Source organism: Pyxicephalus adspersus, chromosome 1 (genome assembly GCF_032062135.1).
Source record: "Pyxicephalus adspersus chromosome 1, UCB_Pads_2.0, whole genome shotgun sequence".
NCBI lineage: Eukaryota > Metazoa > Chordata > Amphibia > Anura > Pyxicephalidae > Pyxicephalus > Pyxicephalus adspersus.
This window is the reverse complement of record NC_092858.1, coordinates 54,581,124-54,604,362: the sequence shown is the minus strand read 5'-3', so window position 1 is coordinate 54,604,362 and position 23,239 is coordinate 54,581,124. Positions and strand designations below refer to the sequence as shown.

The window sequence follows — 23,239 nt, the reverse complement described above, 5'->3', positions numbered from 1 at the left end:
TGGCAGAAGTCATTGTTTTAATATAAACTGACAAGAGAAATGTAGAATGATTTTATGTGAACTTTCAGACAAATTTACAGGGGATAATTTTTAAACATACCCCTTAGCTGTTTTCTAAGGAAAAACTACCTGGGCAGAAAAGTGTGTGTCCTACCAGCATGCTGAAGGTGATCCTCGCTCTGGCTGGGATTTATCAAAGCTCTTCAAAGCTGGAGAAGATACTTTTTCAGTCAGTGAAGCTGGGTTTGCTGGATCACCCAGCTTCACCCATGAAAGTGTATCCTCTCTAGCCTTGGAGAGCTTTAATAAATCAGGCCCTCTATGAGAAAGCAACTGTCTCTCTACAGGTCTGACAGGTTTCCTATGTAGTCACAGCTAACAAATCTTATTGATCAGTAAACTTAAGCTTTGCTAAATGCAAAGCAATAAGTCTGACTTCATTTTTTTTTTTTTTTTTTACTAGAGAGCTGGCTAACAAGAGGGGGATCTCTTATGTTGTGGTCCTGCCAAAATGCGTTATTGATGTAGAAGAGGACACATTTTATGTAGCAGTGTACTAAAATTTACATTTCGTTGTTTGGTACATAAACCACCTGAATGTTTACATTTCCTGAGACAGCCCGAGTGCCTGGGTCTACACATATATTATTATTATAAGGCATTGACACTAATATTAAAAGTGTAGGAATAGTATAGGAACAGCCAAATTATTTACATAGAGAGAGGATTAGAAGATTACAGCATAGGGAAAATATTGGACTTAGCATTGCTGTAACTTAATTTTTTTAATACACAGTATAATACAATACAGTACAATGTTGACACCTTAGCAGTATTATAAAACAAAATTTACAACTGAAACACAAATGGCAAAAATCAAAATAAGAACAATTTATTATAAACAATGTGACAATCATATTACAATGATCCTTAAAACAAAGTAAAACACCAACTTTATCATTCCCATTATCAGTTTCATATATATGTGAAAAAACTGATGAGTGTACTATATAAGCTTCAGTCAATCAATCCACAAAGTTTAGGAGATCCTGCACATTGTATATTCCCTGTCAGCTCAACATAATCATGTACATATGAAAGTATCCTAAATTCAAGAATGGTAATGATGGTGCTGCAAATGTGTTAAGTTATGGCCTAAGTGGACCTTGATCCCCAGTATGTGATGTCACAAAACAATACATCATAAAAAACAAACTGTAGCAAAGGAAAAAAAAAAAGTCACAATTTCTCTCACATGCCATCATTGTGTCAGGGAGCTGAATTGTTAACAGAATCTCTGTCTATAAAAGTTGTCCAAGCATAGTGGTACAGATGGGTGATCCCGGAAGCCCCCTTTCTGACACCAAATGTAAGCTGCCCACACACGTTTTATGGTATGACGCTTGCACAGTCACAATAAACTATCAACATACTGGGACGTTTAAGGCAATAAAGAGCAAGTTTTTGTTTAATGCCTTAAAAGTCCTGTAAAGTGAGGTTTTATGGTACGTTGTTTGTTAATATTGGGATGTGGCATTTGTTACATTGCCAGTCGGGGAAACGATTTATTTGAAATGACTGCAAACCTTATTAGAATGTATGGGGTGTGTGGTTAGCCTAAAGCCACGGAGGCTGAACCCAAGCTCACCCAAATAGCTGGTGATGTATGAGCAGCACTGTGTATAATTGGAAGATCTATTCACCAATAGAATCCATATGTATTACTGTGTGGCGGGGCCTGATAAGTGGCTATAGAACTACACAGTGGCTCTTTAATAAAGATCTTGGAAATGTAGTAAAAAGGTAACATAGAACATATTTAGATGGCATCAGAAAGCAAGTTGTTATTTTAGTGTTGCCGTGTGCAAAAAAAAAAGCTAGCCAGCCCACTAATATTGTTGTAAACATTTTCCAAATGTGGAAAAGTAAAAGGTATAAATCAGAAAAGTTTGACACAGCATATCTGAGCTGGCCAACTTTTTAAAGCACGGGATAACAATGCATCATCCAGAGGCTGTAAAGATATACCAATGGTCAACCATTGGGGCTTCGTTGTTTTGAAACTTAAAAAACAAAACATTATACCATTCATATGAAAAGCCAAATTTGGAATCTGTGCCTGGTGGTGTTACAATACTACTCAAGCCAACCCTTTCTAGTTTTAAAGGGTGGGAATCTACATGTGTGTCCAATTTGTTAAGAAATTCAAATGTCACCTGAACAGTAGTAAGGAAATCACCAAATGGTAGTGTGGGATTACATATAGAGAAGTATGTTAATGGTATATACCCCTGAACTTTCCATGCTGGGGAAAAAAAACAAACCACTTGGTAAGGGAAACAGGGCTGACAGTAGTTCTAATCTCTCACAATACAAAAAGTAGCTGGCACTTCCCCTTGAAGAGAATTACTAGAAATAGATGTTATTGGTTACCTTTGAAAAATATTAGCTTCTAGGTATTCCAATTCATTGGCTTTAATATTGAGAAAGCTGAATAATTATGCAGATCAGCATTCCCCCCATAGAAAAGCATACAACCAGGCAAACTCACGATCTGCATTTTTCAGGCCACTTTCTCTAGTGATTTCTCATTAGGGCAACAAGCAGTGCCAGCAGGTTAGCCCCGTCCAGGTTTCTTTAAGCACAAAAATGTCCTCTTAAAGTAGAATGGGTGAAAATAGTTTCACTTTTTTTTTCTTTGTATAAAAAAAGTACAAGCTTTATATATATATAAAAAAAAAAAAAATATATATATATACTGATCAGATATTCAGTGGACACCTTATTCTCCCTCCTAAGTCCCATACATTTATTTGTCACGCAGACTAATAGGAGATTGTGATAAAGAGTTGGCACCATATAGGTGCTGGTACATGTCCATGTCTATTCAGAGGTCCTCCTTAGGACATAGTACAACAGTAATCATGGGGTGTTTAAAATGGGGTGTGAAAGTCATCATACATTTAATTCTTGTCATGATCATCCTAACCTTATGTAAAAACAGTTTTAATACAATACTCCAAACAAAGCAGATAGCAAATACCATAATAAGAACAAGGCTGTTGGATATAGAAAACTGAAACCTTCTAAAGCAATTTCTACAGAACCTCAACATCAGAATCTAATAATGTACATAAATTAATGGTGCCTTTGTTGACACTTAACCTTCAAATGCATTTCACTGCAGTGACTTAAGGCCTGCACTATTAACTACATAAAGAAATAATGGACTTCTATTGTTTACAGTCACCTTTTTACTAGCCTGTAAACATCAATCATTCAGAGATGTGCTTACTTAGCACTGGTAGACAGGTTATTGCTCATCAGCTGTCCTTGGAGCTGTAGAACATGGAAGAAGAAAATAACTTCTGCTTAGCAGCACTGCACTGAGTGGTAATCAGATCTATACAGATCTGCCCAGAATTTAAACCTCAAAATATACAAGGCAGCTGAAAGAAAAATATGTACACAGGAAGAAGACCAGCTTTTACACATTGTCCTAAATTCACATGAAGTTTTGCATTGTCCAGCCTAAATTGAGAAAGTCTTTGGTTTAGAACCGTTGATCGGAATAAATACACATTAGGTCAGTGGCGCACACCACGATTTCACATTCAAAGGTTAATATCAAGTTTTATCAGTAAACACAGAACTTTTTGAAATTATTGCAGAAAACTTGACGCGGGCTATATCAGTCCATGCTTTGTTGGAAGTTTTGAAGACGTGCTAATAAAAAAAAAAAAAAAAAAAAAAAGAGAAAAGAAAGCTAAATGCCAGGTACATAAAAAAAAGACAAAATGAATACAAAGTCCACTGATATATATATATATATATCTATAGAAAATTTTCAGGTGAGGTGCCTGAAAAACAAAGGGTCAGTCACTAAATTACAAGAACGTAACAGGAGAAAAAACAGAGAGATGAAACCAATATGAAATGTTGGAAAGTGTAGATGCTGGAGGATGGAGGGGCAGAACTTGGAACAAAGCTAAGAAAACAATGCTTTACTGTCTAGACATTAGGTTTCTATAAAACACTGACACTGTACCATTTTTATGAAGTCTGGTAAACCGACGATCTCCGTTGTGTTTCCAGGTTCCAGAGTAAAGTGCTGGTTGCATTTTATGACTTGTTTTATGAGGGGGATATTCTAATTCTGGAGACTGGGCATCAAATGGTTTATACCCCTGAAATTCCAATACTGAAAAATCCTTAGAGGCAAAAAAAATAAAAAATGAAGAACAAGAAATTACTGGAAAAGCATTACAACATTAGACAAGAATTTTCCCTCTTTACATGAACTTTTTCTAGGTACTAAACAGACCTCAGAAATGTATCATGGCTTCCTTTTTAAGTTACACTGGGGTTTATAGAAAGGGGCAGAAACAAGGGAACTAGGGAGGATGAAGAGCTTGGCAATATTTCATACCTTTGTTTTGCCATGCTGAGATGCATTCTGAATTTCAGAAATTTGTACATCACTTTCTTTGTACATGCCTTCTCCATTGATTACATCCATTAAACTGGATCCACATGTTTGTGTAGTATACCCACTGTCCACCTTAAATCACACAGACAAAAAACATTTATGGTCATGATCGCTCATCAAGAAACAAACCAAAGTAAATAAATAAGCTCAATACAGGGAAACATTTTAAGGAGCAAAGAATACAGAGTGTTTTTCGTCTTTAAAAATAAAGTTGAGCAGCAGCTTAGGTTTACTTTTTAGGTTTAGAAAATCAAATCAGAAATTTTACAACCCTACATTAGCATTGAAGATATTCATCTAGCCACAGTTTAAGGCTTAACACAAATGAACACTGAAGTCCTCCGAGTATGGCGAGTACCCAAAACGAAAAATTTAAATATTGCAGATTACCAGGCTTTTGGTGGGGTGGCTAGATTTTTTTAAATATTATTTAAACCTGGTCATTCTGCTATAAACAATTCCTACCCCTGGGAGAGAGAGAGAAAAAAAATAAATAAATAAATAAACAAAAAGCTAAACACACTCAGTACAAGAGTATAGGGTCATAGTTACCACCCAGAATGGACTTTTAATGCTTTTGCCTAGTAGATTTATGTGTTCTATAGTCTTGTTATCCTTTAAAGGCACAATGATGACTTAGTGATATTTTGTAGATCAAGGTTTCACAACTTTTTTTTTTTTTTTTTTTTTTTTTTTTTTTAAACATGGGGGGAACCCTTGAAATAACTTTCAGGTCTTCAGAGAACACAATATATACCGACCACAGTACATTAGTGTGGTTGTAAGAAGGAAGAAAGTAACTGGGTATCTCTCTCCCTCAACCAATGACCCTATAGATAGCCAAACAGATTTGAGTGTCATAAACTGCTCAAGGAACCACTAGCAACCTCTGGAAGAACCCTGGTTGAGGAATAAAGATACCCAGTTACTTCTAGGTAAACCCTCCAGTATTATTAGATGTTACTCATAGGAAGCCAAGTCCACCCTCCTGATCATAAACAGCCCTTTCTTGTCTCACTATTACTGGTTTCAGGACAAACATACCTGAATGCTGCTGCTATCGCCAGGAATGACACTGCTCTCCGCTAAAGGCGACATGCACATGTGAGATGTCTCCACGCTAAATGTATTTCCAGTCATAAAACTAGTCACTGGTGTGTTATCTGTTACTGGAGCAGCTTTAATCCAAATTTGATCATCTTCAAGTTCCCCGGGATCCACCATTTCTACAGTATCATTGTCTTTCAAATCATCTTCAATTCCTTTACATAATCTTGACTGTACAGTAGCCAGTGGGCGCATGGTGTGTGCATCAGGGAAAGTGGTATCCAGATTATGTAACTGTAAAACAATACTGCCGTCAGGTGAGGAGACATGAGCAGGAGGGGAGTTTTCTTTCTCCTCCTCCAAATGTTCAGTTGAGAATGGTATAGCAGTCCGATACTGTGCGCTGTCCCTACAAGCATGGGAACTTCTGTCAAACACACTCTTGATTGGAGAGCATCCTTCAATTAATGGGCTTCTGGAACATGAATTGACCATTGAGTTTGAAGCAGAGAGGGTATCTGGGGATAGGAATGAAAGCCTCCTCTGTTCTGTAAGAAAACATTAGCGGATATATGGCACTCTCTCTTATTACATTAACAATTTACATAGCACATGTATCATACATATTTTCTGTTAACAATGTGAACAGCCAAGGATAGAAATTTTGCAGCAAAGATTTGACTTGTTTTTAAACTGCATTATACAGAACTTGTTCTTCCTAATTCTGGGTTCAAAACTGGGCCTGGAAAAGACCAACAAAGAAGCCAAAAGTCACTAAACTCCCACCCTGCCCTCTCTCCATGCTTGTTCCAGGTAAGTGTTTCACCAGTACAATACAGAAAAATAAAACTATTTAGAATCACATTCTTTGATTTATATTTATTCCCATAACTCCCCATGAGACTGAAATAGACTACAATTATAATCCTATTTGGGTTCAAAAACATGGCCACTATAAAGCTCTGGTTGGATTGCTGCAAAGTTAGGTAACTGTACAATTGTACCACTTTTGGGAAGTCAGTGGATTACTCACTGCACCCATCTACATCCAGTAGCCAAAGAGACACTCTTTGGGTGGAGTGGATACTAAGACTTCAGAGAAATGTAAATACTTTAAAAGGTCTAAAACTGTTCTCCTGGATGTATAGTAAACTGCTGCTCAGGAGCGGCAAACTGCACTGCAGTTTAACAAATTTGTGGTGAATGAGTGGTTATTCAATAACATGTAGTTTACAGGATTCACAACAACGCAAATACAACAATGTGCACAAAATGGTTCTCGAACACTCCTATTTGGTTGAATGAGAGTGCAGCTAAGCCGTATAAGTTGACCACTGTAGTTTACAGAGAGTCTGGAATTAGCCTTAGGGGCCGACTCAGATGGGCAGTTGTGCCGTTACCGCTTTTCAGTTGCATGCCAGCACCCACCTACAATTGTATGCAGGTGTGCATTTACACAACAATGAGTATTGTTCAGCCCAGTTTGAGGAGACAAACTGAAAGCAGTGTGTGTAAACAGGAGATCCATTGTTGCAATTATCAACATCTGACAGAACTGCCCATTAAAATCATTTTTTTTTATATGGTCCAACTTGTTTCAAATTACAAAGAAATAGGGTAGAGAAAAATCAGTGGTTGGTGTGTAGGGGGGGGAGGACATTTTCAATGTTGAGCAGTTAAACTTGTAAAATGATAATAAAACCTTTGAATATCACTGGTATTTTTGTTGTTCTGAAAATAAATACGGTCTAAAAAGAGATCCACTTTATTGGCATCCCCATACCACAATTTGACTATATTCAGTGTACAGATAGACAGACCAACCAGTTTCCCCAAGATACCAAAAAAGGAAATGAAAAGCAGCATTTACAGAACTAACCTTTCACATAGATACTTACCAGCCATTGGTGTCTTTCCTACGTCTGTTGATATGGGAGAGAATGCTGGTGACAAGCTTCTGGGAGGTGACTTTTCAAGGAACATGGGGCTTGCTATACTTCCAAGGCTGTAAGCTCTTCGTCCACCTTGAATTGGACTTGAAGAAAACTGTCCCTTTACATTAGATATGGAAAGAATCAGCACCACTAATCTGTGCCATGTCCAACTGTTTTTTTTTTTTTTTTTTACAAAAAAAAACTGAACTTCAGACTAAAGAGTTAAACACACAACTACACACATGTGAACTGTTATACCAAAAAGGATTTGAAAATCCAAGTATGTTTCTATGTTTGATTGAAAGCACTTTTCAAAGAGTAAATTTAATTGTGCTGTACATGAGATTACAGCAAGCAGAAAACAAAACAGATTTAAGTACCTACAATACCTGTATGTAAAAGGTAAACAATGATTTTTAATGAATAGACAGAATTAAATGGTGCCTAAATTATGAATGGCATACAGCTATTTGTTTTGAAGATTACAGTTAGTATAACAGCAAAACTAAGTTGCCTAAAATTAAATGTGTTTACACACACGGCAATGAATGGAAGATTTGCAGAAATGATGCTTAAGAATACTTAATAAAGAAATGGTGTGAACAGATCATTACCGAGCTGGGAGTTTGTATAGGACTTCTGCATCGGACAGGAGACAGATCAATTGAGCAAAGAACTCCCAGAGAGGCTGGGGGAGCATCAAATGTGCCTGCCGGTGGAGAGGAGGGTGAAGAACATTCTGAACCACTGACTTGTCCATCTAAAAACAACTTTCTTCGAAGTGAAGAGGAGCTCAAGCTTTCCTGTGACTGATCTGCATGGTCTTCTGTTTTAAAGTACTCTCCTTTGAAATATAAAAAATAAACTTGTTTATTGTAAACATACACTAAAGAAAAAAAAAATTATTTTGAAAATGTAGGGGAAGGATAATATCGCCAGTCAAGATTTTACCATTAGAGAGACTCCATTAGGGCTTACTTAGACCTGCACCACGATCAAGCGATGCCCTGTGGCATCTTCTGGCATTTTGCTAGTCGTTCAGTCACTCGCTTGAACATTAGAAAGTGGGCTGTAGTGGTACTAAACCACTCACTGTCAACCATCTAATGTCACATGTAGTGGCTCATATCTATCTATCTATCAATCTATATATAAATCTGATATAAACAAACACACTATCATAAATTGCAATATGCTTTATTTAAATCTTTTACATTTAAAAAAAATTAATTAAAATTGTAATATTGTAATCACTATACTATTGCAAAAGAATAATATGACTGTAAAAGAGAAAAATATTTAATATGAAAACTGTACCCAGTACTCACCTAGTATTCGCTCAAGATTAAAGTCTGTTGGTAGTGACAATTGTGTCTGACACGCAACTGGAGAGAAAAAAAAAAAAAATGGAAAAAAAAAAAAAAAACTATTGTCAAAGATGCTCTGTAATACTAAAAGTGAGGAACTCTCTAGCTGCCCCAACAAACACCACTCTAAATACTTAAGTTTTTGCACATGTGCAGGAAACCCCCCCCCCCCAATTATTCCTATGCATTATGATTTACCAGGATTGATGGATTCTCCACATAAAAGGGGAATTTGTGCACATGTGGAAAACAAGTGAGGGACCATATAGGGAATCTGCAATGGTGGCTAAACAGCTCTGTCATAGGCTGCATAAAGTTTATCTGGTAGGAGTATGGACAGGATAGAAGAAAACTTTTGGGGAGGGACGCACAAAGTAGTGTGGCTTTCCCCATCCCTGCATTCACTCAGACAGGTCATACCTAAACAAAAGATGAATATAAGTTACACACATTTGTTATTATGGGAGAAGACCTCAAATACTCCTACTTCCTGATAGGAAGACTGTCAGTGCTAAGTTATTTATTCCCTCGCTTTTCTTTTCAACAGGGGTAAATTGGGAATGGGAAAATGCTTACCCAAGCATACATAGACTGAAGACAAATAGGCTGGTTTACTAAAGGTGAGTGAAGACTTAACTACTCAATCACGTGTAAAACAAATTACAAGCTGAGTGAAGATTATCAACTCCCGTAGTAAATAAATCCTCACCTAATTTTAGGCAAAGTCAATTGAATTGTATTTAAACAGTTATACAGTCCCTCATATTGTGACTTTTACTGGAATGTCCTTTTTCTGTCGTTGTATACCCACACTTCCAGCATTGTTTAAAATAGGTATTTTTTGTTTTGTTTTTTATTTTTTAAAGAGGATTCAGGACACAAGTTGTTCCCTTTTTAGCAGAAAAAGTACACTATACAATCCTATAAAAAAAATGCAACAAAAGGTTGATAACAAGGGCATATGGAATAAATGTTTCAGGGGTCTCAAATTAGTTTGAGAACTGTAAATAGTTACTAAAAGACAACTCTACCCCTCCTTCCAAATATAGAGGACTAGATAAAAACCTCAGTAGTCAGCCTGTTAGTTTATAGTTACCTGTGTTCTTTCCAGTTGCTACAGTTTGTTCTCTTGCAAGAGGAGATTCATAATTAAGGTCAACACCTTAAAAAAAAAAAAAAAAAAAAAGTTTTACTAAAAGTTTAATATGTTTGCATGTTGTCTGAAAACTAACAAAACACAAGAAAAAATAAAATATATAATTGAATACAGAAAAAAAGATCATCTGCATAAAGTACGTCATGTCATGCACCATACTAATATATACCTTAAGGTAAACAACTATACTGCTTATTCAGAACAAAACTAAAATTCGTTGCATAGCCGGTACCCTGTAGAGCTTGACTGCATCTTCCACTTGCTTCTCAGTAATACATGGATTCCCTCCTGGTGCTTTGGCAGCCAAACAAGTCAGCAAGTGCAACGTATGTATGAATGTAAGTAGGTTTGCAATCAAGACCGGTTACTTTTCACTTAAAGCAGACCTAAACCAATAAAACTTGACGTAGTATTTCCTGACAGAAGAGACATGCAAGGTCTCTTCTGTCAAGTAACTAACTTCCTGGTGGCTTCTTGTTTCTGCACTAAACTACAGAGCACATGCATTGTGTAGCTTAGAGCAGGAGTTACATCATTCAATCAGTGACAGGGAAATTGCAGTCTCCAAGGATGTGAAGATGGTGGCACCCACCACTACAGGTCCGGAATCTCATCACTGCAAGGTGACTGCACAAGGTAAGTATATGCAATAATACTTGCTGAATTTGGCAGAATATCCCCAAACACATGTGCTCCAGAACTAAAACTATGATAATGTCAGGGAAGTTACCCAATGCTAGAAATGTATCCTCTCTTACTACTTGTCCAACCACATTCAAAAACATATACATTCAGAAATTAACATAATGATGATAAACTGCCTCATACTTTTACTAGGACAAACTCTTAGAACATAATAATCTACTGATTGAAGCTGAACTCCAGGTAGATATAATACAAATCATATATGGACTTTACCATATGGATAAAATAAACATTTATTTTAAGTGTGTATTTAAGTTCTTGTCCTTGTGTTAAGCTTTTAACGAAATGGATATAAAGGAAAATACAGTTACCGGTAGCTCTTTTACATACATGAAGTTAGCTTCATACATATGAAATTCTAGTAAAAATTACCTACATTTTGTTGAATGAAACTGAGAAGCTTGTTTCCCTTCATGCTGGGTCCAAGGTGAAGGTACAATTACCCTTTTTGTAAAAAACTACAACAGAAATGTCAGAAGCAAATATATGAATATGAATGCAGCAATAAAGTCACATGAGAAAGTAAATTCAACTAAAATTCACCAAGCTATTTTCCAACTATGCACTTCACTACTGTTCATAATACACAAAGGCAGATCTTAAACAGGCATTTTACAAGAATGTTTCTCTGCTGGGCGATTGTCACCTGGCCCACAGGTCACAGATCAAGACTGAATGGGAGAACTGAGCCTCCCAGGATACCTACGTCACACATCCCTAGAGGCTCTTGGCTGCTCATCTTCACTTCATTTTATTCGCTAACCGGAAAGAGATGCCGATCTCACGCATGCACAGTGATATCAGCTCTCTTTTGTCCTCTTTCACAGCGGACTGTGTCCCCCGATCTCACATCTGCGCAGTGTGAGATCGGTTGACGTAACAAGAAGAATGAAGAAGAAAGCCTGGCGTTTCTTCTGCGTGGGGTCGAAAAAAAATTCCAGGACGGTGTAGGACGAAGAGATTATATATATATATTATATATATATGCATGCCTGTAAGCCTGACACCAGCTGGTATTTTGTGGTGGCTGCAATGGAGAAAACAGCAGCTGGGGAGAGATGTGAAGACAGTAACTAATAAAATATCCTGTAGCATCACATAGTTGTGGACATAGTGAAGAGGTATATTTCAGCAACATGACAGATGAAAAAGGCATTATTTTACCTCTTCAATAGCTTTTTGTCTTCTGTCTTCTATTTCCTTATCGGTCCTAAATGATGAGGAGAATTTTACAATATAGGCATACAAAAGTAGGAACAAAATCAGAAACGTTCTTGGTTTATGAAGGAAAGCTGTATGGTCAAGCTTGCAGAAACATATGTCTATTAACCCCCCTAGCATTCCAATTGTGTCCAATTGCATTACATTTTCTTTTGTATGGAAATTTATTTTACATTGTAGGCTATGATTCTTAGGCTTTACTCACCCAAAATATATCCTATATTAATTACATTTAATAATAAACTTTAAAACAAAAAAAAAAAAAAACCTGTTAAAAATAAAAAAAAATACTGAAACAATGTAATGTAAGTGTACAGTAGCATGTATAATATAAATATATATATTTAGTATATATAGATTTCTTTGTATTGGACTCAATACAGCTTTTTTGTATTGAATCCAAAACAAAATTATTTGAATGTCCCGCTGATCCTCCCGCCCGCAACAACGTCACCGGGGAACCCCGGTGCAACGTCTCTGCATTCGCCGGCTGAAGATCGAAGAGATAAGACTTGTCCCCATGACCTGCAGGGACGACAACGGAGCAAGGTAAGTGGGTTTTTTTTATGATTTTTAGCGATCCCCGAATTTGGGATTACTGCTTTTTGCATGATAAATCCGCTAGGGGGGTTAAGATCTATTACAGCCCACCTAAACCCAAAATGAAAACAAGTTTTCAATGCCATCACTTATTGGTGATAAGTGAAAGTTCTAAGTATAGCCACTGGAACTGAACTTTACAAATAGAAAAATCTCATTATGTAGCTGTGTATCTCTCCACACTGCCCAGCTCTGACTTCTTGTGCCTTAAGGTTAACATGTATTTCCTTATTTAAACATTAGAATAGAGTGGTTTGATTTAAACAGGAACCCTACCAAAAATATTTGCGACATGAAATATAACTGCTTGAAAAATTATGACAATAGAGTTCCATTTTAATGCCAACCCTAAGAATAATTGGCTGGTTTGATCATGAAACAGAAGTCAAAGATACAAACAACTTACCTAGCACGGCTCAAATATAGAGCCTGGCGATGTATATCCTCAGGATCAATGTCAACGGGGTATATCGCAGCAAGCTGATCTATTGACCATTTAAACTGATGTGGAGTCTGGAAAAAGAAGTATATGCATGTAAACTGTCTGCACCAGTTTATGTATTTAAAAAAAAATTTCCTGAGTTTCTGGACAGAGTGAAATAGAATAGAAACGCCTGTTTGGCTTTACAATGTTATCCAGGGATCCACTAAAGAGAGTTCCCTTTACATTCTATTCTAACATTTTACTACATAGAAGACGGGATTGCTGGGTATGCCTGGTCAAGCAGTAAGAACAGTTATTGCATAGGAGGCAACACCTCTCGCTTTCTGCAACAACAACTTGCCCGATCTCCATTTGTTAAAAGTGCGACTCTAGTTTCACTTTAAATGAAAAAAGTTAAGTAGTAGTAAGCACTATAATGTTATCATGATGGGACCAACTACATTTTTTTTTTTATTTCAGGTGACTGTCAGATTGTTTTTAATACATGCCACATAGTTCTGAAAATTGTGTATGCTCACTTTTTGCATCCTGTACCTTAGAAGTCCCTACTATAATGCTCTGAGTCAATAGGTCCATCTTAAAATAAATACAGCTTGCCCAATTGGTGTTCTGATCCTGAGCATTTAATACTTCTCAATCACAGACCCAGAATGATTATACAGCTCAGGTGTTCAGTTTTTTGTCACACAGTTATCTCCAGGATTATTTCAACTGTGTGACTGAAAACTAAATAAAAACAACTTTACATCCAGCAATTGGTATTCTTTACAATGAGTTCAGCAATGAGACCTTACATAATCTCCATCTGACAGGTCCACTTTAAAGGATGGAAGTGTATTTTCTTACCGCTGAGGACTTTGCTGCTTTGAACACAGTCGGACTCAAAACAAAAGGCTCATTAAGGCTGCTATAGTCATTTGGACTCTCAAACGGGTTAAGGACTCCTGAACGACCCGGAGTTTCTGGTGTTACCTGAGCAGGAACATCACCCATTTCAGAAAGGAGGCAACCTGTGCATAAGGAAAAACAATGCAGATCAGCATCTTCAAACACCAATTTTTCATAAAACAGTAAAGTAGTCTTTAGCCCCATGCATTGCATTACATTACATGAATCAGCCATAAGGAAGGAGAAGATCCTCCTCTACAAATTCTAAGGCTTAATTGCAGACTGTTGTAGATGTATTATTGGTGCTTGCTGAATGGTCTAGTCTTGTCACATGAGGAAACAAACATAGCTATTTCTGCTCATTATGGGAATAAAGTGAACACGTTTTGGCTTATGTGAAAGTAACCTGTCCTAGTGGAAACATGATCTCCTATAAGGATCTGAATGCTGCTGGCTTATATTAAGACACAGGCGATGTCTCTTCTCCAATAATTATTCCTACCTGCCCGGTTGCCTTGGGTATCTGTCAAAATAGCTGAGCTGTGCATGGTACCTGGCAATCCAGGCAGAGAATGAATAATCTCCTGCATGGAAGTTACATCAGCCCAGCCAAATAAAGATGGCAGAAGATCAGCTCTAGGAAAAGAAATAGAAAGAGGTTGTACTATCTGACATAAGGGACATGCAATGTACATGCACCTTGTAGCTTAGAGCTCGGCACATAAAGCCAGCCCCGGGCAAACTAACTACGACAAATGCCCAGGAAGTATTTTATCCAATCAGAGGGGGATTGCCATCTCCATGGAAGCCCGGTGAGGATGGCAGCAATGACACAAGGCAAGTATGTGCCTTAATCGTCATGCTGTGCATATCTTCTGATTATGGAAGAAGCTCACCGCACACCAAGGAGTTGGGTTCCACTTTAAAGCAGAGCTAAACCCAGTGTGGTGCGGGTGACCTTCTGCCATGTATGACAAGACACAGCGACCTTCATATTGCTACCCTGGGTGCAGAATCTTGGTCGCTGCTGCATCCTCCAAGGCACCAGAGTAACATAGTGCCAGGCATGTTGGCATTGCCAGGATTAGAGACCGACTGCACTGCATGGTGCCGGTTATACAAAACACAGGAAGCCACCAGGAGCAGGGGAAAGGGTTTCTGGCAAAGGGGGGCTGGCATGTCTCCTCCCCAAACACAAATATTTTCCTAAAATACCTTCATTAAGATGTGGCCTTATATACATTTTAATGTAAACATTCTGCAGAAAACCTGGCCTCAGACATCAACACATTCCAATCACACTATACATTATATATATATATATATACACACACACACACATATATATATACACATACACACATATACATATATATATATATATATTACAGAAAGATCCCCCATTGCAGGTGTCAGTAGTGCTGGGAGGATCAGGCTGTCTGTGAGCCCATTGGGGAGATTCAGAAGGCAGAAAGCAAAGGAAAGCCCAATGTTCCTCAGCTGTCAGCAGAAGAGAGATGGGGACATTTTCCTGACCTGATGAGAAAGAGATTTTTTGAAGGGACTTCCTGTGGTGTCCCCATGACAGGAAGTGATTGGGAATTCCACCTTTGTGACACAGACAGTATATTAAAGCCTAGCATGAGCTTTACACAGCCCGTACACCATATAAATGTAATAAAATAAAGCTTGGCTTTAGATATACTTTAATTGTGATGTGTAGGACAATTCCTCCACACTTAGACAGCAGTGTGTACTAGCAGAGAAGCCTAATGAGTGTTATAGCGAGCACGGCAGCCAGTGAAGCTGTACATATTATCGGTGTGAGGAGACACAGAACTTCTTACCAGACCTCGCCATCCCCTGACACCACAGCCCTGAACCTCCCGCTCGTAGCCCCGCCACCACAGCACGTTCGTCTCCTTGTACAATTTCCCAGAGACACGCCTGTCCACTCCACTCAACCAATCCATGGCAGTCCTTGCATCTATTTACCAATCACAGGACGCCGAAAGGGCGGAGCATATACAACACCAACATTGCCCAATGACAAGGAATCCGCCATACAAATTCGAATAGGGTCCCGCCTCCCCGTCACCATGGGAGCTACTTACAACTTCCTGTCATACCTATTTCCGGGTAGTGGGCGTGCCCTTTTCTGAGTGATTGTCAACACTGTGAATGCATTTCGTCTGCCCCTCTATTCAGCTTCCATTGACTAAAACGTTCCACAGGCTCCTCCCTAACGTCCCCTGCTGGTAGCCGACGGTGCTTCCGGGTCGCTGGAGCGGGGGTCACCATGGCGAGCGCGCCAGTCAGTGTCAGCGCTATGCGGGAGACTATGGATGGTGAGTGGGCAGCCTATGCGGATGGGGCTCAGAATGTCAGTGTGTGGTTGGAGATATTATTATTGGAGATATCCTTATAGGTCATTATTCACCAATATATATATTTATAAGATATAGGCTGACCCTTTGTTGGGGGCCTGGCCTGCCAGTATCTGTTCCCCCTGTGCACATAGATAGGCTTGGCACTTCTGTGCTGCAAAACTGCACCGGTGACAGAGCGTCACACCGCGCCACTGGTAACCAGGCTTGTATGGAGCCGCAGTGCTGATAAGCAAGCAGCCAATCAGTGACTTGCTGCTTTTGGAAACTGTACAAATTATGGGCCCCAACCTGTCACATTCACTTGAATGGGGGAGATTGGGAGTAAGGCTGTGGCAGGGTGCTGTGGGCGTCTGAATTGGCCTTAAATGTACATTAACTCAACATTTTCACCATACATAAATACATAGACAACCCTTAAATGTAAAGGGAAAATGTTATTCATTTGTTTTTAGTGCAACACTTGGTGTGTAGCACCCCCCTATTCACTCTTGATTGCCTAGAATGGGAGCGCAGAGCTTCCTGGGATACCTAGGTCCACATCCCGGGAGGCTCTGAATGCCGATCTCAGACATGCACAGAAGGGGCACTTTTCTATTAAGGGAAAGAGATGCTGATCTTACACAAGCACAGTGAGATCGGCTCTCTTTTTTTTCCCTTTTACAGCAGGCTATGTCACCCGATTGGATGACGTACCAGAAGACCAAGGAAGAGAAGAGTGAAGATGGCGGCGCTAAGGAAGCGCCAGGACAAAAAGAAATTCCAGGATGATGCGGGGCCGAATTGCAGGGAGTACCACTGAGGGACCTGCAGTATTGTAAGTGTAATTTTTTTGTTTTCTATTTTATTAAATATAAATATTATAATAATATTTATTATAACTATTATTTAGTTCCGCTTTAAGTTTGTCATACGTGCACGCTAAGGGTCAAGGGTGACGAGGAGGCTTGTAAGTTTGGCTGCCTTAGTGGTAATGAAGGCAGGGGAGTCGGAAGCAATTCCTGGGTATCTGGTGTCTGACTTGGTAAAGCTGACTTCACAGCTTAAAGCAGAACTAGACTAAAAAAAAATGTAGTCACCTTTACTTCTGCAGATCCCTGCTGAGGTTTTCTGGATTGAGTTCCGTGTTGAGTTATCCATTTTCATCCGGCTGAGATCGGGCATGAGCAGAAGCCTGCTGGGATGTGGGACGTATGTAACCCCGGGGGGTCTGCACTCCCATTCTCTCTTTATCACCACGGCGATAAAGATGGAACGGGAGGACTTCACTTTTTTTTAACCTTACATTAAAGGGTTGTCTACCCTCTTATGTAAAGTAAAAATTTAGTTTAGGTCCGCTTTAATAAATGTAAATGGTTATAAAATATTAATTATTACATTTCCATTCAGGGTTTATATATTTTAATTCTGAATATACATTTCCATTATGTGTTAGGCTATGTACACGTCAGAAGATTCTCGCCTGAAATGAACGGTCGGGCTCATCTTGGACGAGAATCCGACGTGTACAGCGGTCACCGGATGTCATTCACGGATCCATCAATGAGGAACAGCTGTACGCAAACATGGTAACCTGTGGTGTGGTTTTAGCATGGCACCTCTCGCTTGCAGCGGGGTATATAAAGGACAGCAGGGAGGCTGCTCTGCCTGGTGTCAGATAAGGTGGCTGGCTTTTTTTTAAAAAAAAAAAAGGGTGCAGCACTACCCCTTTAAGTGGCGATCAAGACTGAATGGGAGCACAGAGCCTTCCGGAATACCTACTTCACGCATCCCGGGAGGCTCTGGCTGCTCCTTCTGCGCATGCCCGAGATCTCAGGCTTGCACAGAAGGGGCATTTTCCTACCAGGGGAAAGAGATACCAATCTCGCACATGTGCAGTGAGATCTCTTTTTTTTTTTTTTCCTCCTTCACAGCGGCTACGTCACCGATCTCACACCTCCGCAGTGCTTGATAGGGTGATGAAGAAAGAAGACAGGAAAAGACGACCTAAGTGAAGATCAAAGATAGCAGCACCTGGCACTTCCTCTGAGCAGGGGCGGAGAGGAATTCTGGGACGACGCGGGACCAGATCTTGGGAAGGAGCAGCGTCATCGAGGGATCTGCTGGTATAAATGTGTCATTTTGATTTTAGTGAAGTTCTGCTTTAAGGAAAGATATCAAAACAGAGATTGGGGGGTTAGGGATAGACACCAAGAAGAGTGGTGGGTGATGCTTGAGGTTAGGTACCAAAACAGGGATTGGGGAGAGTGTTAGGGTTGGGCACTAGTTTTCTACCAAACTTTTGTGTTGCAAGTTTTTGATAAAAATCAGACTTTTTTGGCACTTGCATGTGAGTGTCCCGGGTACTATAAGACCAGCATGCATTATATAATGGGCACTAAAAAACAAAATGAGCATAATGAAAAGTTCAATTTTGCTTGAATTGGAATTCTGCCACTAAATCAAGGAGGTTGGGTACTGCACTGGAGCGAAGTATAGTATGTTACACTTCAAATTAAAAATGTAGAAAAGAACAATTTAAAGCATCTAGTCCCAATTCCAATATGATAGTGGCTCAGACTCAAAGAGGAACTAAACTCAAAAGTCACCCAAAACAAAAAAAAAATCCACTTGCCTTCAATCCCGCAGAGCAGTCCATCGGTCCGGAGGTATCTTCCATTGGGTCCTGCGTCGTCCTGCTATCCGCCTCCGGGAGCCACCATCTTCTCCTCTTCCGGGTTCCTCCTACGTCACCTGACCCAGGCGCGAGATCGGGGGACATAGATGGGAAAAAAACTTGCCGATCTCACGCATGCGCAGTGAGTTTTTTCCCCTGTTGTTCATAGGGCTCTTGCGCATGCCAGTGCTGCTTGGGCATTCGCAGAAGGAGCACCCAAGAGCCTCCTGGGATGCATGATGTAGGTATCCCGGGAGGCTCTGCACTCCCATTCATTCTCAATCACCTAGATGATTCTTTTTTTTTTTTTTTTTTTTTTAAAAGGGTGTTGCACCGCCAAACCAAACAAATAAAAACTGAATTTCTACCTTACATAAAAGGGTTTTCTACCCTTTTATGTAAAGTGAAAATTCTGGGTTTAGGTATGCTTTAAAACAAGTTGAACTTTGGAAAATGTTTTGATAGTGTGGCGAATAATCAATGCTGTATTCAGACGCAAGGCAGGAATAGGTTTTCCCATGTAACCCTAGTGGCCGGCTCTTAGCTGACCTGTTCTTTAACAACCACATTTGAAAATTTTACAGCAGACAGCAGCTGGCTGACTGAAATAATCCCTTCTGCCCCCATTCATTCTTAATGTGCAGTTGCAGGTGAGATGTTACATGTTGCACCTCACCAGAGAATGCACTAACCACACTGCAAAAAGCCTTCAAAGCCCTGAAATCATATCATTTCCGAAAGTAGGAACCCCGTAGAATAAATTCTCAGTAAATACACAGATTTATGCTCCATGCAACCAGTGTTCGAGCAAAAAATGGGAGGGTGGATTTAGAGAGCACAGAGAGGGGGGCAGTATTAGATATGGTCTTTCCAGTTTTCTTGTCCTTCTTATTCCTAAAACATTGTAATATTATTCATGTAAAGCGACCTTTTTGTAATGTACCATTGGTATGTCTAGAACTATTTTTTTTTCCTAACAGTGCTGCTTGAAATCTCCAGACTTCTGAACACAGGTTTGGATATGGAGACTCTGTCGATTTGTGTAAGACTATGTGAGCAAGGGATTAATCCAGAAGCTTTGTCTTCGGTTATAAAAGAGCTTCGTAGAGCGACAGAGGCAATGAAGGCAAGTGTTTGTTCAGACCAGCAATGTGTGATGTGTATTATATTTGTGTGCTGATGTCTGTGTGTAAAGAGTTATAAAGTTTATCATTTATCCAGAAAATATGTCTTACTTTAAGTTTTTAAGTAAGGCGTTCTTCTATAGTTTCTCTAAACACCAATTCTCTCTAAAGGCTTAACTGTCCATGGCTTTTTCTAGGATATCTGTGTTTGACCATAGCAGCATTCATTAGTAGCTCAGATATTATGCATATAAATGAACCAGTTAATTAGCTTTACTGTGTTTAAGAAGCAATGTTATAAAAAAAAAGTCCCCTCCATAATCCCTGTGGAAAAGAATGCAAATACAAGTTTTTTTAGTCTTGGTATTTAACCACTTCAAGGGTTCATCCACTGTCTTCTGTCTGTCCAACTCCAACCGGCAGTCTGTATACCTGACATTGATATGAACCAGTTACTGACAATAACTTTAGGAACTAGGATAACACATATTTGCACTTTAGTTCTCTCCTACAAGGTTAATTATTGTTTTCATAGTGACAGGTATTTTACATTTTAAAGTTGTACAGGTTGACAATCGAAAATCTGGCCATCGATAATCCGGATCCTTCAGTTTCCCGGCATGAATAGCCCTTGCATTCTCACAGAGCCGATTCCATTCGGGTGTAGTTCTGCCAGTTGCTGTTAGATTGCGCCAATACATTATAATTACAGGCAATTCAACTATCCGGAATTTTCAGAAATTCGGCACTCTTCAGATCCAGAGGTTGCTGGGTTTTTGAATGTCAACCTCTATTGCATTACCAACGATTTAAAATAGAGCTAAACATGCAGTACTGTCCTGTCCCTGTCCCCTTGCCACCAGTAGGTGATATTGGGGTTTCTTGATTGGCTGAGATGGTGTAAGGGGAGTTGTACATGGAAGTTTGTTTAATTCCCCACATGCGCAAGGAAGCAGGAATTCTGTCAATTCCAGCTGAACCTGTGCATGCGATTAGGCAGGTAGGAGGAATTATTGCAGGAAGAGCCATTGCTTGCAATAATGACCTGCCTCAATTCGGCTTCTTAAAAGTTCTGCTTTAAGGGTCAAGTCATAGTAAGGCAGGTTTGTTTACCCCCACCCCCCATGACGTGATTTTCCTCTGGGTCTTTACAATGTATCCCAACTTCCACAGCGTTTTCTTTTATTGTACTAAACTCCCCATGGGGACATCCAATAAAACAAACACCCCCCCTAGCATTTTAATTCTGTCCGTATTTTATCCAAAATTTATTTTACATTAAAGGCCTATAATTCTTAGGCATAACCCACTGAAATATGTCCAATATTTATTAGATTTATTAATAAACTTTAAATAAAAAAACAAAACAAAAATCTATTAAAAAAATAGTGAAACATATTAAAACTGTACAATAGCATGTATAATATATATTATATATATATATATATATATATATATATATATATATATATATATATATTATAATCAATTAAAGATTTCTTTGTATTGGTCTCAATACAGCTATTTTGTATTGAATCCAATACAAAATTATTTGAATTTCCTGCCAATCCTCCCGCATCGGTGCGATGCATGCACTGACGTCATCGCATGCCCGGAGAACGTCTCTGCACTCGCCAGCTGAAGTTCAAAGAAAGAGGATGTGTCCCGAGGAGCTGCAGGGACCAGCAGGATGGAACAAGGTAAGGTTTTTATGGTTTTAACGACCCCGAGTGTGTGACTTGGGATTTTACTGCTTTTTGCATGGTAAATCCACCCCGAGTCACACTAGGGAATATGGCTAGGGGGGGTAAACCACCTTTATTGGAAATAGGAAGCATAACTTCTAGTCTTGTTTAATAACTGGTCATGGCTGGGTAACATGTTTGAGATTGTGTAACTGTCAATAATGCTGCTGCAGGAATGTGACCATCCTTTTGTTTTATATTCCACTCAGGCATCAGAGAACATGACAAATTAATCAAGTTGGATTAATCAAGAATGCACTTAGAGTATTATGTCTTCAAATCAAGCCTGGAAATCTGCGTTTCACCGAATTTTCAATACAAACATAATTATTGTCCTGTATTCAGAGCTTATGAGTCAATCTTTGTGTTCCCTTCTGTTTGATTTCCGTCAAAGTATTTCACGTATGGACAGCTTTTGTGCGGTCTGTGTTTGTCAAGGCAAGCCTTTATAATTTAAAGTTAATGGAGCACTATTGTATTATGAAACCTTTTATTTTAACCAGAATTGTGTTGTAAAATGGACTTTTTTGTAAAACTTTTGTTTTTACACATCATTTCAGAATGTTTGTATAGCTCTGTCATTTTGTGTACTTCATATTTGTATTAAATACAGTGTATTTTAAACATTTTGAAACTAATCTCACTTTATTAGCGTTCATTTTCATTTGCGTGCAAGTAACCTAGCTATAAAATGCCTTCTATCAAGCAAATGTTTCTTTTATTGAATTAAGATCTATGAATGGCCCACGAATATGTTTTTCCTTTTCTCAGGTAAACACTAGCTTCTGCCACTAGGTATTTTCACAGGCATGATGGCTCTGACAAATGTTCTAAATCGGTGGTCCCCAACCTTTTGGACATCACGGACCACTAAATTTAGACTCTGGACTGTGCATTCCCCCAGAATGACGTCATGATGCCAGAACCTGCCCACTCTCCCTTTGCAGGCTCAGACCAGAGACATAACCCGCCCACCCGTCCTGAGCCTGCAAGGCATACAGGAGACATATATAAATTATATGTGCAAAAAAAGGAAAAAATGGTTCTATCATCTCTCCGGATCTTAGTTACTTATTTTTCCAGTAAATATTGGTAGCATATAGCCAGCAATAGAGTATGTATAGAGTGGCCAATACAATTATTTCAACAAATGCAATATATTCCATTTCCACTGTACTTGGTCAAACATTAATTTCTTTTATTTTACCCATCAGCCATCTTCTACATTAGGATAATGAGAAAGTAAATGAAATTGATATAAAATTGAAATGAAGTTTTTCTATATTAATACTAGCTAACTTTTTTCTAGTGTTTGGTTTTTACATCCATAATTTCTTTTTTACATGACAGATGAAATATTTAGGATTAGATTTATTAAAATAAATATTTTTGTATTCAGGCTTTTTGATTAATCCTCTTGACTCGGTCTTATGTCTTTACTGACCTTCTAGGGATTTTGCTTGTTGTAAAGTGAA

The 23,239-nt window shown here is 38.8% G+C and overlaps 2 protein-coding genes across 3 annotated transcripts; one reads left to right on the top strand and one right to left on the bottom strand.

The window, feature by feature from the left end:
- Positions 1-766: 766 nt before the first annotated feature.
- On the bottom strand, positions 767-16,072 carry BORA (BORA aurora kinase A activator). 2 transcript variants are annotated; one of them, XM_072410532.1, is made up of 13 exons: positions 15,982-16,072; positions 13,811-13,974; positions 12,926-13,032; positions 11,863-11,908; positions 11,075-11,156; positions 9,934-9,999; positions 8,799-8,855; positions 8,085-8,314; positions 7,435-7,588; positions 5,534-6,084; positions 4,430-4,561; positions 4,049-4,211; positions 767-3,726 (listed from the first exon to the last, which is right to left on the bottom strand). In XM_072410532.1, the coding sequence occupies exons 2-13, from the start codon at positions 13,955-13,957 to the stop codon at positions 3,692-3,694; spliced, it is 1,770 nt and encodes a 589-aa protein (XP_072266633.1). In that variant the 5' UTR covers positions 13,958-13,974; positions 15,982-16,072; the 3' UTR covers positions 767-3,691. The 2 variants fall into 2 exon arrangements, with proteins under 2 accessions (XP_072266633.1, XP_072266626.1); XM_072410525.1 differs by lacking the exon at positions 15,982-16,072 and adding an exon at positions 15,700-15,802.
- Positions 16,073-16,084: 12 nt separating this feature from the next.
- MZT1 (mitotic spindle organizing protein 1) lies at positions 16,085-22,388 on the top strand. Its single transcript, XM_072410541.1, has 3 exons — positions 16,085-16,200; positions 19,876-20,021; positions 21,974-22,388. The coding sequence occupies exons 1-3, from the start codon at positions 16,152-16,154 to the stop codon at positions 21,995-21,997; spliced, it is 219 nt and encodes a 72-aa protein (XP_072266642.1). The 5' UTR covers positions 16,085-16,151; the 3' UTR covers positions 21,998-22,388.
- The last annotated feature ends 851 nt before the right edge of the window (positions 22,389-23,239 follow it).

What these genes read in the sequence shown, in the direction of transcription:
- BORA (XM_072410525.1), bottom strand. An exon ending in AAGCAGCAAAGTCCTCAGCG is followed by an intron (nt 13,033 to 13,810) that starts GTAAGAAAATAC and finishes TTCTTTTTCCAG; the next exon opens with ACTCCACATCAGTTTAAATG. An exon ending in GACAAAAAGCTATTGAAGAG is followed by an intron (nt 11,157 to 11,862) that starts GTAAAATAATGC and finishes TTTCTGTTGTAG; the next exon opens with TTTTTTACAAAAAGGGTAAT.
- MZT1 (XM_072410541.1), top strand. Translation starts at nt 16,152, where the DNA reads ATGGCGAGCGCGCCAGTCAGTGTCAGCGCTATGCGGGAGACTATGGAT. An exon ending in TATGCGGGAGACTATGGATG is followed by an intron (nt 16,201 to 19,875) that starts GTGAGTGGGCAG and finishes TTTTCCTAACAG; the next exon opens with TGCTGCTTGAAATCTCCAGA. An exon ending in GAGCGACAGAGGCAATGAAG is followed by an intron (nt 20,022 to 21,973) that starts GCAAGTGTTTGT and finishes TATTCCACTCAG; the next exon opens with GCATCAGAGAACATGACAAA.